The sequence below is a fragment of the Somniosus microcephalus genome, chromosome 7 (genome assembly GCF_052327205.1).
Source record: "Somniosus microcephalus isolate GS21.2 chromosome 7, FLI_Smic_1.0, whole genome shotgun sequence".
Lineage (NCBI taxonomy): Eukaryota > Metazoa > Chordata > Chondrichthyes > Squaliformes > Somniosidae > Somniosus > Somniosus microcephalus.
In genome coordinates, this window is record NC_140993.1 from 178,002,166 (window position 1) to 178,017,926 (window position 15,761).

General features: G+C 42.1%; 1 protein-coding gene across 7 annotated transcripts in view; it reads left to right on the plus strand.

Annotated features, from left to right (window-relative positions):
* Positions 1-15,761, plus strand: part of mib1 (MIB E3 ubiquitin protein ligase 1) — a 298,565-nt gene that overhangs the window by 117,073 nt on the left and 165,731 nt on the right. For all 7 annotated transcript variants that reach the window (XR_015079035.1, XR_015079034.1, XR_015079036.1 and 4 more), the window contains exons 11-12: positions 1,069-1,266; positions 2,393-2,544. Coding sequence is in view for 4 of the 7 variants with exons in the window: in XM_085993275.1 (XP_085849401.1) it covers positions 1,069-1,266; positions 2,393-2,544 (350 nt within the window). In the remaining 3 variants the exon portion in view is untranslated. The remainder of the gene's footprint in view (positions 1-1,068; positions 1,267-2,392; positions 2,545-15,761) is intronic.

Below are 15,761 nucleotides of genomic sequence, written 5' to 3' on the forward strand. Positions count from 1 at the left end.
AGCTGTTCCTAAATCTGGTCGTACGGGTGCGAATGCATCTGTAGCGTCTTCCAGATGGTAGGAGGGCGAACAGACTGTGGCTGGGGTGGGTAGGGTCTTTGATGATGGACCGTGCCCTCCGTAGGCAGCGTTTCTGATATATATGTTCTATGGTCGGTAGCCGGGTGCCGGTAATGCGTTGGGCAGTTTTGACTACCCGCTGCAGGGCTTTCCGGTCATGGGAGCTACAGCTGCCGTACCATACCGTGATACAGTTTGTCAGTGCTAAGCAACAGGGTTTGTTGATTCACACGGAGCTCAAAAGCTCCGTATGTTTTAACATTAGCGCTGGTTTCTATGGCAGTTTTGATGGTACGGCACCAGCTCGGTCCCGTCAGTGCCAGATACCAGAAAGTTTCCTGTATTACATTCTTTCTGTTGTGTATTGATTCAGAAAAGATTCTTGAATGTATTCTATAAATCCCTCTCATTTAAGTCCCTGCCAGATGTGTTCCCATATCTATCTTGTGGAGATGGTAATGGGGGACTTTAATTACCCAATTATTTCTACACACCTTACTGAACTTTCTGCAGATTTTTTCAATTTCTTTCAAACAATTTAACAGTTTTTTAAAGGACATTCAGTGTTGTTGCATGCTCTTTTTCCATCCTTGCCTCAGCCCATAAAGATTACTTGTTTTTGAAATTGTATTTGATCTGTATGTGCCTGCATTAGTAGTTTCTGTTTGTATGACTGCATTGGTTGTGCTGAATTAATTGGAGTGTGTGGAAGAAATCAAGATGCATGTTTTTAGTGTTTCACATAACTTCCATTGATTATATTTGAATTTGTTCAGGAAATTCTTGAGTAAATTTTCATTTTGGTCATAGTGTAGTGGGAATTACTAGGTGGCTTCTGTTGCAAATGCTGAAAGATCACAGAAGAGATGAAAGCCATTAAGGATAAAATGTGCAATGGTTGAAGCAGGTGAAGTACCATGTGCCAGTGTTACAAGGCTGTTGTTTTTGTTGCAGTATAGTACATGGCTTCTTTGCCATGCTTAAGTTATTGGGTTTTTTTCATTAAAGGATAAAGATGGGGACCGAGCTGTTCACCATGCATCGTTTGGGGATGAAGGAGCTGTTATTGATGTTTTACACCGAGGAGGAGCAGATCTAAATGCTCGGAATAAGCGAAGGCAGACTCCATTGCACATTGCTGTAAACAAAGGTCATTTGCAAGTTGTTAAGACTTTGCTAGATCTTGGATGTCATCCCAGCCTCCAGGTAAGAAATGGATTGTATAACCTAGATATTCAATTTTGAAGTGTGAAAGATTAGAGTTACTAATTTACCATTTTTGTACATCTCTTGGCATTTATTGTTAAGCTATCAAATTCAATTTTTGATAGTTCAAAAACTTGTTAATTTTTAATAGAACTGCAAATAAAATTCATTTTAGGTAGTATTTTTTTGAACAGTGCTAAATATCTCTCAGTTCATGGTAGCTGGTTTAACAACAACATAAAAGGAAGGTTTAGTGGTATGTGACCCAAGGATAATGTCTGTAGGGAAAGAGGAAGGAAACTAAAGAATAAAGGAAATTTTATAGAAACAGTTTTTTAATCCTTATGGAGGCACTTTGATTTATCCCATCGTTTTATACAGGAACAATTGCAGATATCTTAAGTAAGAACATAAGAAATAGGAGTCGGCCATTTGGCCCCTCGAGCCTGCTCTGCCATTTAATGAGATCATGGCTGATCTGATCTTGGGCTCAACCCCACTTCCCTGCCCACTCATCACCCTTGACTCCCTTATTGTTCAAAAATCTGCCTATCTCCACCTTAAATATATTCACCATCTTTTACAATTTACAAGTACATCAGCAATATTTAACAGTATATTTTTATTTTCCATTGCTCCATTTTTTACTTCAACATAAATGAAAAATGTAGAAAATCTCAGCCAGTTTTGGAAGCTTTTTTAAAAAACAAACCTTCAGAATGAATGAGTCTACCTTTGAGCACTGCATGCTCCTCATAATGTTCTCAAAGAAGTGTTCTATGATTTGCTAATTCTGAATGATATTTATTATTCATAGTTGACTGTTATGAATAATTTAATTTAGAATGAGCAAATTATAGAACATCTTTATGTTCAGGCTTTTGTTCAAGTATTTTTTGAAAGTAATTACTTAATACATTTTTGTTAAATCTATGTTTCGATATGATGACTAGAGTATAACTCAGTCCAAATTACTATAACTTGACAAAGTATTCGTTGAAGGAATTTAAATCTTTATTGAGAATGAGGCTTATTTTAATCATTTTCTATAAGCATGGATCTGCTAAGTCACCAGAACACCTGTACCACCCTCTAAGCTAAAACTTTTGTTTTCTTGTTTCTGCAGGACTCTGAAGGTGACACACCCCTTCATGATGCAATAAGCAAAAAACGTGATGATATGCTCTCGGTGCTGCTTGAATCTGGTGCGGATGTAACGATCACTAACAACAATGGTTTCAATGCTCTTCATCATGCTGCACTGCGAGGAAACCCCAGGTACGACTATTCTTGATTATTGGTAATTGTGGATATTCTATGCGTATCATAATTGGTGATCATGACTTTTTATGACCTGCGAATTTTAAGTCTATCATGGTTATTTGTGCTGTGGTGATTCAGTAAAGTTTTACAATCTATAAGGATTATAGATATTTTTGTTGAATTCTATTATATTCAGCAACATACAGTGGAATTCTTTGATATATCTGGTTGAACAAACTTATTGCATATGTCTTTCAGCAATACCTTTCAACTTCTCCATAACAATTTGCATATATTTGAATCTTGTTATGAATTTGTCAGGATTGAATACAAGGATTACACTGTCAAAAATTTTGCAAAGCATCAGGATCAACTGGCTATGTTGGTAGCACTTGTGGGTTCAAATCCTGCTCTATGACCCGAACAGGAGAGAGGGCTTTAGATTCGTGGGGCATTGGGACAGGTTCTGGGGGGACGTGGGACCTGTATAAGCCGGTTAGGTTGCACCTCAACAGAGCCGGGACCAATATCATCATGGGGAAGTTTGCTAGTGCTGTTGGAGAGTTTTTAAACTAGCTTGGCAGGGGAATGGGAACCCGAAAACAGATTCAGAAGGGAGAGAAGTAAAGCTGGAAATGGAAGGCAGAAAATCAGTAAGTGTGTTTGGAAGGTAGAGGAAAAAAGGCTAGAAAATAGACAACAAGGGAGTTTGACAGTGCTTAATGGTATTTACTTTAGTGCAAGGAGTCTAGTGAATAAGGCAGATAAGCTGAGGGCACAGATAGACACGTGGAAGTATGATGATATAGCTATTACTGAAATATGGCTTAAAGAAGGGCAGGAATTGCAGCTCAACATTCCTGGATACAAGGTTTTCAGACGAGAGTGGGAGAGAGAGAGTGGGAGAGGCCATATTGGTAGGACTGAAGAACAAAAAAAGGACAATACCATAGACCCCCAAACAGTCAGAGGGAGATAGAAGAGCAAATTTCTGAGAAGTGCAAAAACAATATGGCAGAAATAGTAGGGGATTTCAACTACCCAAATATTAACTGGGATAAAATTAGTGTAAAAAGTATAGAGGGTGCCGAATTCTGAAAATGCATTCAGGAGAACTTTTTTTAGCTAGTATGTAGCAAGCTCAACAAGAGAGGGGGGGAGTTCTGGACTTAGTTTTAGGGAATGAAGCTGGGCAGGTGGAAGGGGTATCAGTGGGAGAGCATTTTGGTGGTAGTGATCATAATTCAGTTTAATGCAGGACAAAGGACAAAGATAGACCAGGAGTAATTGGGGAAAGGCCAATTTTACTAAGCTGAGATGTGATTTACCGAAAGTGGATTGGAAACAGCTACTTGAAGGTAAATCGGTGTCAGAGCAGTGGAAGGTATTCAAGGAGGAGATAGTGAGGGTTCAGTGCAAATAGGTTCCCACAAAGAAAAAGGGTGGGACTTACAAATCTCGAGCCCCCTGGATGTCGAGCAGCATACAGGGTAGGATAAGGAAGAAAAGGGAAGCCTGTGTCAGATACCGAGAGCTCAATACTGCGAAAGCCTAGAGGAGTATAGAAAGTGCAGGGGTGAAATTAAAAAGGAAATTAGGAAAGCAAAGAGAGGGCATGAAAAAATATTGGCAAGTGAAATCAAGAAAAACCCAAAGATGTTTTATAAATACATAAAGAGCAAGAGCATAACTAAGGAAAGAGTAGGGCCTATTAGAGACCAAAAAGGTAACCTGTGTGTGGAGGCGGATGATGTGGGTATGGTTCTGAATGAATACTTTGCATCTGTTTTCACAAAAGAGGGGGATGGTGCAGACATTGTAGTTAAGGAGGTGGAGTGTGAAATATTGGATGGGATAAACATAGTGAGAGAGGAAATATTGAGGTTTAGCATCTTTGAAACTAGATTAATCACCAGGCCTGGATGAAATGTATCACAGGCTGTTAAGAGAATCAAGGGAGGAAATAGCGGAGGCTTTGACCATAATTTTCCAATCCTCCATGGTTGCAGAAGTGGTGCTGGATGACTGCTAAAGTTGTGCTGTTGTTTAAAAAGGGAGAAAGGGATAGACCGAGTAATTACTGACCAGTTAACCTAATCTCGGTGGTGGAAAAACTATTGGAAAAAATTCTGAGGGGCAGTATTAATAGTCATTGAGAAAGGCATGGATTAATCAGGGGCAGTTGGCATAGATTTGTTAAGGGAAGGTTGTGTCTGACTAACTTGATGAAATTATTTGAGGAGGTAACAAGGAGGGTAGATGAGGGTAGTGTGTTTGATGTAGTCTACCTGGATTTTAGCAAGGTCCCACATGGCAGACTGGTCAGAAAAGCAAAAGCCCATGGCATCCAAGGGAAAGTGGCAAGCTGGATCCAAAATTGGCTCAATGGTAGGAAGCAAAGAGTAATGGTTGACCAGTGTTTTTGTCACTTGAAGGCTGTTTCGAGTGGGGTCCCTTGCCTTTTGTGGTATATATCAATTAGACTTCAATGTAGGGGGCATGATTTAAAAAATCTGCAGATGATTGGCCGTGTAGTTGATGGTGAGGAAGAAAGCTGTAGACTGCAAGAAGATATCAATGGATTGGTCATTTGGGCAGAAAAGTGGCAAATGGAGTTCAATCCAGACAAGTGTGTGGTAATGCATTTGGGGAGGGCAAACAAGGCAAAGGAATAAACAATAAATGGTAGGATACCGAGAAGTGTAGAGGAATAGATCGACCTTGAAGTACATGTCCACAGATCCCTGACAGTAGCTGGATCAGTAGATAAGGCGGTTAAGAAGGCATACGGTATAATTTCCTTTATTAGCCGTGGCATAGACTATAAGAGCAGGGAGGTTATGCTTGAACTGTATGAAACACTAGTTAGGCCAGAGCTAGAGTACTGCGTACAGTTCTGGTCACCACATTACAGGAAGGGATGTGATTGCATTAGAAAGGGTACAGAGGAGATTTACGAGGATGTTGCCAGGACTGGAGAATTTTAGTTATGAGGAAAGATTGGATAGGCTGGGGTTGTTTACTTGGAATAGAGGAGGCTAAGGGGAGATTTAATTGAAGTGTATAAAATTATGAGGGGCCTAGATAATGGATAGGAAGGACCTATTTTACTTAGCAGCGGGGTCAATAACCAAGGGGCATAGATTTAAAGTAATTGGTAGCAGGTTTAGAGGGGAGTTGGGAAATTTTTTCACCTGGGGGAGGGTTGGTGAGGGCCTGAAACTCACTGTCTGTCTGAAAGGGTGGTAGAGGCAGAAACCCTCACTGTATTTAAAAAGTACTTGGATATGCACTTGAAGTGCCCTGTGCCATAACCTACAGGGCTACATACCAAGAGCTTTAAATTGAGATTAGGCTTGATAGCTCTTTTCGGCCGGCACAGACACAATGGCTTCCTTCTATGCCGTGAATTTCTATGTTTCACAATCTAGGATGCCAGTTCAATGCAGTACTGCGGAAATACTTTTTAAAAAAAAATGCCTTTCAAGAGATGTTAAACTGAAGTTCATGGGGAAATTTTAACTTCAAAAAACGGGTGGGTTGGTGTTTGGTGGGAGAGTAGAGTAAAAAAACCTGAATTGTGACCCCGACGTGCCTACAGCTCCGGTTTTAACAGAGGCAGGGCGTGCAGCCAACCTGCTTCCAGGAGGCGGGTGGGCTATTTAAATATTATAATGAAGCTCTGTGCCTCATGGTGATTCACCATTTCAAATTTAACTCTGGCTGACTGGGTTTCCCAGGCCTCGGGAATCCCTGCCAGCTAAAGGGAGGCGAGGATTGCTGGATCCAGGAGGCAAGTGCTTTCCCACTTACCTGATGGATCCAGCGTACCTGCCTCGCCAACCCCCCGCGATTGAACCCCCTCCCAACTCTTCCGATTTCTGTTTCCCCAGGCCTTCAAATCTTGGCCCCTGACCACCCCTCTCCTTTGGCATTCTGACCTCCTACGCGTGCACCCCCGACCCCCCTCTCTACCTCCCCTCTGTCTGTGGCCTGATCCTCCATCTGGCTGGTTGCGGGAGGGACACAGAGATGTAAAATGCTAATCGGGGCCTGAATGCTAACCCGTTCTCTTGGGTTTCCCAACTGCATTTCAGCCCCTCACCCCCTCTTCCTGCTCTATATCCGCCTACAAATTAGTGAAGTACTACACCTAGAGCCGAACACACTGATTTTCAGTCCCAGGACTGCAAGTGAAGATGTAAATTATTTCACATTCTGTCAAGGATGTTTCATGGTGTTGATCACAGTCATTGAATGAGATGTTTTATAAAAACAGGAGTGTTAAACATGTAACTGACTAAGTACTATTGTGCTGTGAAATTAAAGCTGTGCTAAGGTTGAGCTAACCTTATTGGAAAATTTATGTTTCACAGTTCCAGGTTTGAGGAAAATGGCGAGAAATAACTGCCTGCCTTTTTTATCTCCTTAAACTTGAGCTCATCCAAAGCTCTGCTATCTGTATTCTAACTCGCCCCGTTCATCCAACACCCCTGTGCTCACTGACACGCATTGGCTCCCAGTCCCTGAATGTCTCCATTTAAAAAATTCTCATCCTTGTGTTCAAATCCCTCTATCGCCTCGCCCCTCATCTCTGTAACCGCCGCCAGCCCGACAACCCTCTGAGAACTCTGCGTTCCTCCAATTCTGGCCTCGTGTGCATCCCCAGCTTCCTTCACCCCACCATTGGCGGCCATGCCTTCAGCTGTCTAGGCCCTCAGCTCAGGAGTTCCCTCCCTCAACCTCGCCACCTCACGCCTCTCCTCCTCTAAGGCACTCCTTAAAACCTACCTCATTGACCAAGCTTTTGGTCACCTGTCCTAATGTTACTCTTTGGCATAGTGTCAGTTTTTCTGTCTGATTGCGCTCCTGTGAAGCACCTTGACATTTTACTCTGTTGAAGTTGCAAGTTATTATACCTTTGACGCTGTAAAGTGTGATAGATGCAAGCTGAACACACAATTTTTTGTTTGCATCAGACGATCTCTTGCTCATGAGTAGTCGAGGTCAGGAGCACAATTTTGACTTGCTTTATACCCCAGCCAGTCCCTTTTTAAGGCCGCTGCTCAGGTGCTTGCTATGGGAAACTTGTCTATATAGTTACATTTTGAGATAAATTGAGGCTAAAAGCTCTTTATTTTTATAGATTGGCAGCTGCTTGGCTGCTCTCCTTGTGGAGAAACCAGCATATCTCAAGATGATTGTAATCAGCAGGAAATTACTGACATTTTTTGTGATTTAAAAAAAAAATCAGTTATGATTCATGGAAATTAACTTTGCTTCTTGAATGCTTTAACAATATTAAATTATTCAATCTACTTTATCTCACCCTTCTCTTCAAATCTCTCTCTGGCCTCGCCCCTCCCTGTCTCTATAACCTCCTCCAGCCCGACAACCCTTTGCGATCTCTGCGCTCCTCCAATCTGGCCTTTTGCGCATCCCTGATTTTAATCGCTCCACCATTGGCAGCCGTGCCTTCAGCTGCCTAGGCCCAAAGTTCTGGAATTCCCTCCCTAAACCTCTCTGCCTCTCTCCCTCTCTCTCTCTCTCTTTAAGATGCTCCTTAAAAGCTACGTCTTTGTCCAAGCTTTTGGTCACCTGTCCTACTATCTCCTTATGTGGCTCAGTGCCAAATTTTGTTTTATAAAGCTCCTGTGAAGCAACTTGGGATGTTTTGCAATATTAAAGGCACTATATAAATTCAAGTTGTTTATATATTAAGTTCAGTACATTGGGCACATGCTTTATTTGAAAACTTCCATGTCAACCTCGTCTTATGAGAAATTCCATTATAAAAATGACCAGATTTACCTGCTATGCCTGTAGGTGGTGCTCTGATCATTGTTTTCAATGTTAAAGGTGTCCTGGCATACCTATCGCGTAATGCCTGGTGTCACACAGTACCTGCTATTTAATGGCAAGAATCTGGTAGGGAAAGTGAGTCTGCATGCAGTTGCATGTTCTGGCTTCTGAGTCTCTCTGTAGAGCTGTTCTTTCAGAAGCTTCACTGTAGCTAAGATAACAGATAGGTTGTCAGTTACAGTATTTAACATTTTAATTAATTTTGTTTTTAATACAGATACTTTTAGTTTCCACCCATCATGTGTCCTATTCTCATTCTCAGCTCTTTGTCCTGATTTAAATTTTTATGATGATCTGAATTTTCCCCACAACTGATGTTAAACAGTTTCCTGGTTTATCTCTCCCTCCCTTCTTAAATAATGAAGTGACATTTGCAATTTTCCAATCCATAGGCACAATTCCTGAATCTAGGGAGCTTTGAATCAGTATGTTGTATGTCTACAAGGGAGGATGCAGTGCTAAATTTGGTTTTAAGTAATGAAAAAATGGCCAAATAAATGACATGAAGATAAGAGAACACTTGAGAAATAGTGACCATACAGTGAAAATAGATGTAAAAAAAGTTCAAAATGACTAGAAATTATCATGTTTCAGTGGCATGAAAAAAATCTACCCCATATTAATTGATTGGAAAAAATGGCAAATCAAACCACTGACCAGCAGTGGAAGGTATTTTAAGTGTTAGATAAGATACAGATTAAATGCATTCCAACCAGAAGTAGGGGGGGGGGGGTGGGTACATTAAAGGCAGGGGTTCCAACAAAAAAGAGGTTAGAACAAAAATTAGATTCCTAAAAAAAGCCATATGAAAATTATAGCACAAATAATACAGAAGAAAGGAAGCATAAGTAGAAGTTTGTCAAGAAAGGGATGAGACCTTTTAAGGCAAAGAAGAGCATCCTATACGTGAGTGAGGGAACAATAGAGATACTTGATACCTTGTATCAGTTTTTACAGAGGGATGTGAAACTAGGATTGCAGGAGTAACAGTCGAATGTGGAAGAGACACTTTTGGAGAAACATATTCCAAAGCTAATGGGACTAAAAATAGAAACATCAAGGCCCAGATGATATGCATTTCAGAATATTGGCAGAGTTGGGTTTTAACCATGATTTTTCACAAATCCTTGGAAATGAGAATTGTGCCAAAAGACTGTAGGCTATTAAAAGTTGTATCTTTTTTTAAAGTGGCAAAGAATAAGCCAGGAAATTATAATCATTTAGTCTTGCCTTATTGTGGTCAAACTTTGAATCTATAATACGAGATGAAGTTAGTGAACATTTATAAGGGCATGGCTAATTAAGAATGGTCAGCATGGATTTGTCAAAGGCATGTTACTAAATTTGTAGGGGAAATCTCAGTGTGAAGGTGCAGGGAATGTTGTGTGTATTTTCAAAAGGTGTTTGATAAGGTACCATGTAAAGTCTTTTTATTGGATAGGAGAGTAAAGGGGGGGTCTCCTAGAAGCTTTCAGAATTATGAAAGATTTTGAAGGGGGTAAATAATGGAAGATTATTTAATTGTTGGCAAATTAGTTTCAAGAGGCATAGATTCAGTATTATCACTAGAAGAATGAGGCAGAAAGTTGGAAGAACTATTTCCCTACGGGGATTATTTGAACGTGGAATGCTTTACCATTACAACTGTAACATGCATCTATATAGCTCCTTGAATGTATAAAAACGTTCAAGGAGCTATATAGATGCAAGGCACTTCATAGAAATGTAATCGGACAAAAATTGATCCCAAGCCAAAGGAGGCAATATTAGGAAGGGTGGCTAAACGCTTGGTCAAAGAGGTAGGTTTTAAGGGGGTTTTAAAGAAGGAGGGAGGCAGAGAGGTTCAGGGAGGGAATTCCAGATGGTTACTGGCATAGCTACCAGTGATGGGGCGAAGGGTGTGGGGGATGTACAAGAGGCCACAGTTGGAGGACCGCAGAGTTCTCGGAGGTTTGTAGAGGTGGAGGGGGGGATAAGGAGGTGAGGCCGTGGAGGGATTTGAACACGAGGATCAGAATGTTATATTGGGGGACCAGGAGCCAATGTAGGTCAGTGAGCATGGGTGATGGGTGAGCAGGACTCTGTTTTGTGTACAGGCAGCAGAGTTTTGGATGAGCTGAAGTTTATGTAAAATATTTGAGTCTGGAGGTGACAACGGCATGGATGATGGCTTCGGCAGTAGATGGACTGAGGCAGTGGCATGGACAGGTGATGTTATGAAAGTGGAAGTAGGCAGACTTGTGATGGAGAGGATATGGTTTTTGAAACTTTGCTCGGGGTCAAACCAGACGCTGAGGTTGCGAACAGTCTGTTTCAACCTAAGACAGTGGTGGAGGAGGATGGAATCTGTCCCTTTGGCCTTCCCAGTGTTTAACTGGGGGAAATTGGGGCTTATCCAGAATTGATGTCTGACGAGCTGGCTGACAATACACGTAGTAGAGAGATAGAGCGAGGTGGTGAACTAGTACAGGTAGGTGCAGTCGACGTACATGTGGAACCTGATGGCGTGTCTTTGGATGACACCGTCGAGGGGCAGCAAGTACTTGAGGAATAGGAGGTGGACAAGGATTGATCCTTGGGGTCTTCAGAGGTAATGGTGTGGGATAGGAGGAGAAGCCATTGCTGGAGATGCACTGGCTGCGATTGAATAGGTAAGTTTGGAGCCAAGTGAAAGAAAGAAAGACTTGCATTTATATGGCGCTTTTCACGGCCACCGGACATCCCATTGTGCCAATGAAGTACTTTTTGACGTGTAGTCGCTGTTGTAATGTAGGAAACGTGGCAACCAATTTGCACACAGCAAGCTCCCACAAACAGCAATGTGATAATGACCAGATAATCTGTTTTAATGATGCTGATTGTGGGGTAAATATTGGCCAGGACACCGGGGATAACTCCCCTGATCATCTTCGAAATAGTGCCATGGGATCTTTCACGTCCACCTGAGAGAGCAGATGGGGCCTTGGTTTAACGTCTCATCCGAAAGACGGCACCTCCGACAGTGCAGCACTCCCTCAGCACTGCACTGGAGTGTTGGCCTAGATTTTTGTGCTCTAGTCTCTGGAGTGCGACTTGAACCCACAACCTTCTGACTCTGAGGCGCGAGTCCTACCAACTGAGTCATGGCTAATGCACTGTAAAGGTGAAGGCAATAGCACTCAGCTTTACAACGGAGCAGCGGCGTTGGACGAGGATATTGTGGTCAACTGTGGCAAAGGCTGCATGAGGTTGAGGGATGGTGTGTGTGACTTGGAAGGGAACTTGGAGGTGGTGGTGTTCCCATGTGCCTGCTGCCCTTGTCCTTCTAGGCGGTAGAGGTCGTGGGTTTGCGAGGTGCTGTTGAAGAAGTGGGGAGTTGTTGCAGTGCATCTTGTCGATGGAACACACTGCAGCCACAGTGTGCCAGTGGTGAAGGGAGTGAATGTTTAAGGTGGTGGATGGGGTGCCAATCAAGCGGGCTGCTTTGTCCTGGATGGTGTCGAGCTTCTTGAGTGTAGTTGATGCTGCACTCATCCAGGCAAGTGGAGAGTATTCCATCACACTCCTGACTTGTGCCTTGTAGATGGTGGAAAGGCTTTGGGGAGTCGGGAGACGAGTCACTCACCGCAGAATACCCAGACTCTGACCTGCTCTTGTAGCCACAGTATTTATGTGGCAGGTCCAGTTAAGTTTCTGTTCAATGGTGACTCCCAAGATGTTGATGGTGGGGGATTTGGTGATGGTAATGCTGTTGAGTTTGCAGTAGCAATGATATGCTACAGGATAGGCAAATGTTTTTGCACTACACAGCTTCTAATACTTGACCAGAACGCAAGATAATATTTCTTGTTTATTTCCCCGCCCCCCCCCCCCCCCCCTGCCAATTTTCTCTCCTCTCGACCTGAAATCATTGAATCCTCTGTGTGGGCATGGCTGCACAGGCACCAGGTACTTTTGAGTACAAACAATACGTTTTAGCAGGCTATTCAGTCGAATAGGGCATCAGAGTGGAGCCTAACCCACATGCGCACACTTCATTAGGGACCACTGGATAGCAATAGGATGAGAACATTGGCCAATTTTTGCCTCTGGAGGACGGAGACCATTTGTCGCAGTGCTGCCTCTGCTCCCAGTGATAACTCAGCACACAAAAGGTTCATAGCTAGAACTTTTCTGGTCTGTATAGCTCTACTACGCACTGCGATAATCAACTGAACATTTGGGGAAGCCTCTGATCTTATGTTATTTTATGCAAATAATATCGCAACATGATACGTACCATGACTGCTCAGTTTTATTAATGAAGTTTTAGTGGAGATACTTTACAATAAAAGTGACTTATGTTGGAATAAAATGTGTTTATAGTAGGGAAGGTCACTGACTGTTCATGTTTTGTACAGCATTTAAATTTGATAACGAAGTAATCCACAACCATTGACCCTATTTGTAGCAGTAAAGTGAAGTCACTTCACACCAGGTTTATATTCATGCTTTGTTTATTGCCATGCTTTTCCTTGAGCTGTTTTTTTTTAAAAAGCATCGATGCTACGCATATAACATTTTAAAGCAGTTGAATCAACTTCTATTCCCTGTGCATCCATACCAGCTGCAGTTTTTGCAGTGAAACTGTTTTTTAGCTATTGTAATTAATGATACATAACGTGTGCATTCCATTAATTTACTCGGTTTGTATTTGTAGAATGTACTGACTTGTCATGGTTTTTTTATATAAACTTTTCACTGCTGGCAATGATACCATTTTTTATGGTTCTACAATGATCGTTCTGAATACACAGCAAATTGCTTATGAAATTTTCGGACTGGAGGAAGGTATATAGTGATGTTCCCCAGGGGTTGGTACTAGGACCGACCACTGCTTTTCTTGATATACATTAATGGTTTGGACTTGGGAGTACAGGGTACAATTTCAAAATTTGCAGAATACACAAAACTTGGAAGTATAGTGAACAGTGAGGAGGATAGTAATAGACTTCAAGAGGACATAGACAGGCTGATGGAATGGGCAGACACATGGCAGATGAAATTTAATGCAGAAAAGTGTGAAATTATACATTTTGGTAGGAAGAATGAGGAGAGGCAATCTAAACTAAAGGGTACAATCCTAAAGGGGGTGCAGGAACAGAGACACCTCGGGATATATGTGCACAAATCATCGAAGGTGGCAGGGCAGGTTGAGAAAGTGGTTAAAAAAGCATGCAGGACCCCGGGCTTCATAAATAAAGGCATAAAGTACAAAAGCAAGGAAGTTATGATGAACCTTTATAAAACACTGCTTCGGCCTCAACTGGAATATTGTGTCCAATTCTGGGCACCGCACTTTAGGAAGGATGTGAAGTCCTTAGAGGGTGCAGAAAAGCTTTACAAGAATGGTTTCCCAGAAACCCCACAGTGCAGATAGAGGCCATTTCGGCCCATCGAGCCTGCACCAACACATATCCCACCCTATCCCCGTAACCCCACGTATTTAATTCCCCTAACACGAAGGGTCAATTTATCATAGCCAATCAACCTAACCTGCACATCAGGGATGTGGATAGACTGGAGAAGCTGGGGTTGTTCTCCTTCGAGCAGAGAAGTTTGAGAGGAGATTTTTTTTTTTATATTAAGAGGTGTTCAAAATCATGATTGGGTTTAGACAGAGTAGATAGAGAAACTGTTCCCATTGGCGGATGGGTTGAGAGCCAGAGGAGACAGATTTAAGGTGATTGGTAGAAGAACCAAAGGTGACATGAGGAAAAACTTTTTTACGTAGCGAGTGGTTAGGATCTGGAATGCACTGCCTGAAAGTGTGGTGGAGGCAGATTCAATTGTGACTTTCAAAAGGGAATTGGATAAATACCTGAAAGAGAAAAATTTGCAGGGCTGCTGGGAAAGGGCGGGGGCGTGGGACTAGCTGAAGTGCTCTTGCAGAGCGCAGGCACGGGCTCGATGGGCTGATTGGCGGCCTCCTGTGCTGTAATCATTCTATGAAATTGTGGTTTTTAATATATAAAAATAAAGTTCACATTCCATGTTACTTAAATTTACATTTTGGATGGATGACCCACCCCACTAACTAGTAATTTAACCAGTTGAGTTGATCAATATGTTTATATTCTCTCTCACCCTTACCCCAGCCCTCATCCTCTCTTTCTCTCCCTCTTGTAATATTATTGGCTGTAAAGCACTTTGGGACATCTGGTGGTCGTGAAAGGCGCTATATAAATGCAAGTCTTTTTTCTTTTTATTACTCTGCCCATTCCATCCCTCCCTCTTGATCTATTACCGACAACTTTCCTTTTGACTCCAGAAAAAAGTATGTTACAACAATCTCCATCACTTCTCTCCTCTTGTGCTAGTTCAAGGACTATCATTAGTTGTCATTAATATCCAACTGATTTTCAGTATGTGTCTAGCACCATAACTCAAATACCTCCAATTTTCTTTCTTCAGTGTTCAGGGTCCAGGTTTTTACATCTGTAGTGTTGTTGAGTGCACAAGATAATTATGTTGAGAGGCCATTCAGCCCATCTCTGGTTATCCATTTGGAAGATTCCTGAAGCCTCTGCATTGTAACCTCCAATTGTTTCTTCAATGATTCCTGTGCTTTTGCCGACCCTACTCTATATGGGAGGACATTCCAGGTGTTCATTACTTCTTCTTGATACTGATTCTAAATTTACCTTTTTACTAGTTTAAACCTGTGATCCCCTGATTTACACACTCCCCTTAATTTAAAATAATTTACCTTTTACGAGCTTAAACCACGGTACAGGTTTTTCTGTACCAAGTTCTGACAAGATGACCTGTATTTTACTTTGTTGCTTACAGTTGGAACTTAATACTAAACATATCACTGATGGTTTTTGTGGTAAACCACTTTTACCGTTTACTATTGTTACACTATAGTTATCACTGTTAGATCGTTTCCCTATAGTTATCACTGTTCACATTGTTGTATCACTGTACGAGGTCGCCTCTTGTCACGCTGCTATACCTGGGCTGACCACTGCCGACTCCGCCCATGGCTCCACCTACCTGCCCGGGTATAAAGGTGGTCGACTGGCTGGTATTCCTCCTTCTTGGATCCGATCACCCACGAGGGTGGGCTCTGTTATTTAGCCAATAAAAACCTATAGTTACTTTCTTAACTCGTCGCTTTTCATTGGACGAATTGATAGGTATATCAATTTTATTGACTAAATTTTAAAATGTCGTCACTTGAGCAGCCAAACAACCAGTCAACGGAGCAGCCAAACGACCAGCCAGACGCCCAGCTACAACAGCCACAGCAGCCGGCTTGGCTGCGAGCCCTCAAACCACCGTACCTGGATCTAAACCCACAAGCAACAAACGCAGCCCTCGACTTCAAACACTGGCTGTGCTGCTTT